The sequence below is a fragment of the Chinchilla lanigera genome, unplaced genomic scaffold, assembly GCF_000276665.1.
Source record: "Chinchilla lanigera isolate Chin_1 unplaced genomic scaffold, ChiLan1.0 scaffold00021, whole genome shotgun sequence".
Taxonomy (NCBI): domain Eukaryota; kingdom Metazoa; phylum Chordata; class Mammalia; order Rodentia; family Chinchillidae; genus Chinchilla; species Chinchilla lanigera.
Window position 1 is genome coordinate 23,516,704 of NW_004955422.1, and position 794 is coordinate 23,517,497.

Here is a 794-nt window from a genome sequence, read left to right on the forward strand (position 1 = left end):
TGGGACCCGCCTCCGGCGGGTGGGCCCCAGTGAAAGCAGACACTCGCGCGCTCTCTAGGAGTTTCGAACGCAGTTGGCCCTCGAGGTAGAAAAAAAATACTAGCGTGGCGGCCAATGGGGTGGCAGTAAGGACCCGCGCGCCCATCCGGCCCCGCCCCGCTCCGATTAGAGCGTAGTCCGGGCCCGGACATTGGTCCTCGCGACCTGTCAATCGCCACAGCGGCCAGCCCGAAGGGACTTCGCGGCGGCCGGCCCCGCCCAGGCGCGAAATGTAACGCGGGAAAAGCGGAGCAGGCACAGCGGCAGCAGGTTGTTATTTTCTGGGCTCATCGCCGCGATCCGCGTCGGGATATAAAGAGAGCGGAGAGTGAGGGCGGGCCGGCAGGGGCAAGGGTGCCCGTCATGAGCGGGCAGGACTGAGCCGACTCTCGGAGCAGCGCGGGCGGGCGGGCACGGAGCCGGGGGCCGTGGACGGCTGGCGATGATCCGGGGCGCGGGCGCGCCAATGGCGGATGCCCCGCCGCTGCCCGGGGTCTTCGGCCACGACTCCCCTAAGCGGGTGCTGGTATCGGTCATCAGGACCACCCCGGCCACGCCTCCATGCGGGGGTGGCGCGGGGGAGCCAGAGCCGCCGCCGCCGCCGCTCGCGCCCACCAGCCCCGGCTTCAGCGACTTCATGGTGTACCCGTGGCGCTGGGGCGAGAATGCGCACAACGTGACGCTCAGCCCCGGGGCCGCGGGCGCCGCCACGGCGATTCCGCCTGCAGCCGCCGTCGCTGCCGCGCATCCGGGGC

At 71.4% G+C, this 794-nt stretch overlaps 1 protein-coding gene across 1 annotated transcript in view; it reads left to right on the forward strand.

The window, feature by feature from the left end:
* Nucleotides 1-246: 246 nt before the first annotated feature.
* Znf367 (zinc finger protein 367) overlaps nucleotides 247-794 on the forward strand; it is a gene marked incomplete in the record, with an annotated part of 18,933 nt that continues 18,385 nt past the window's right edge. Inside the window, 1 exon segment of the mRNA XM_013514307.1 lies at nucleotides 247-794. Within this exon segment, the coding sequence (XP_013369761.1) occupies nucleotides 482-794 (313 nt within the window).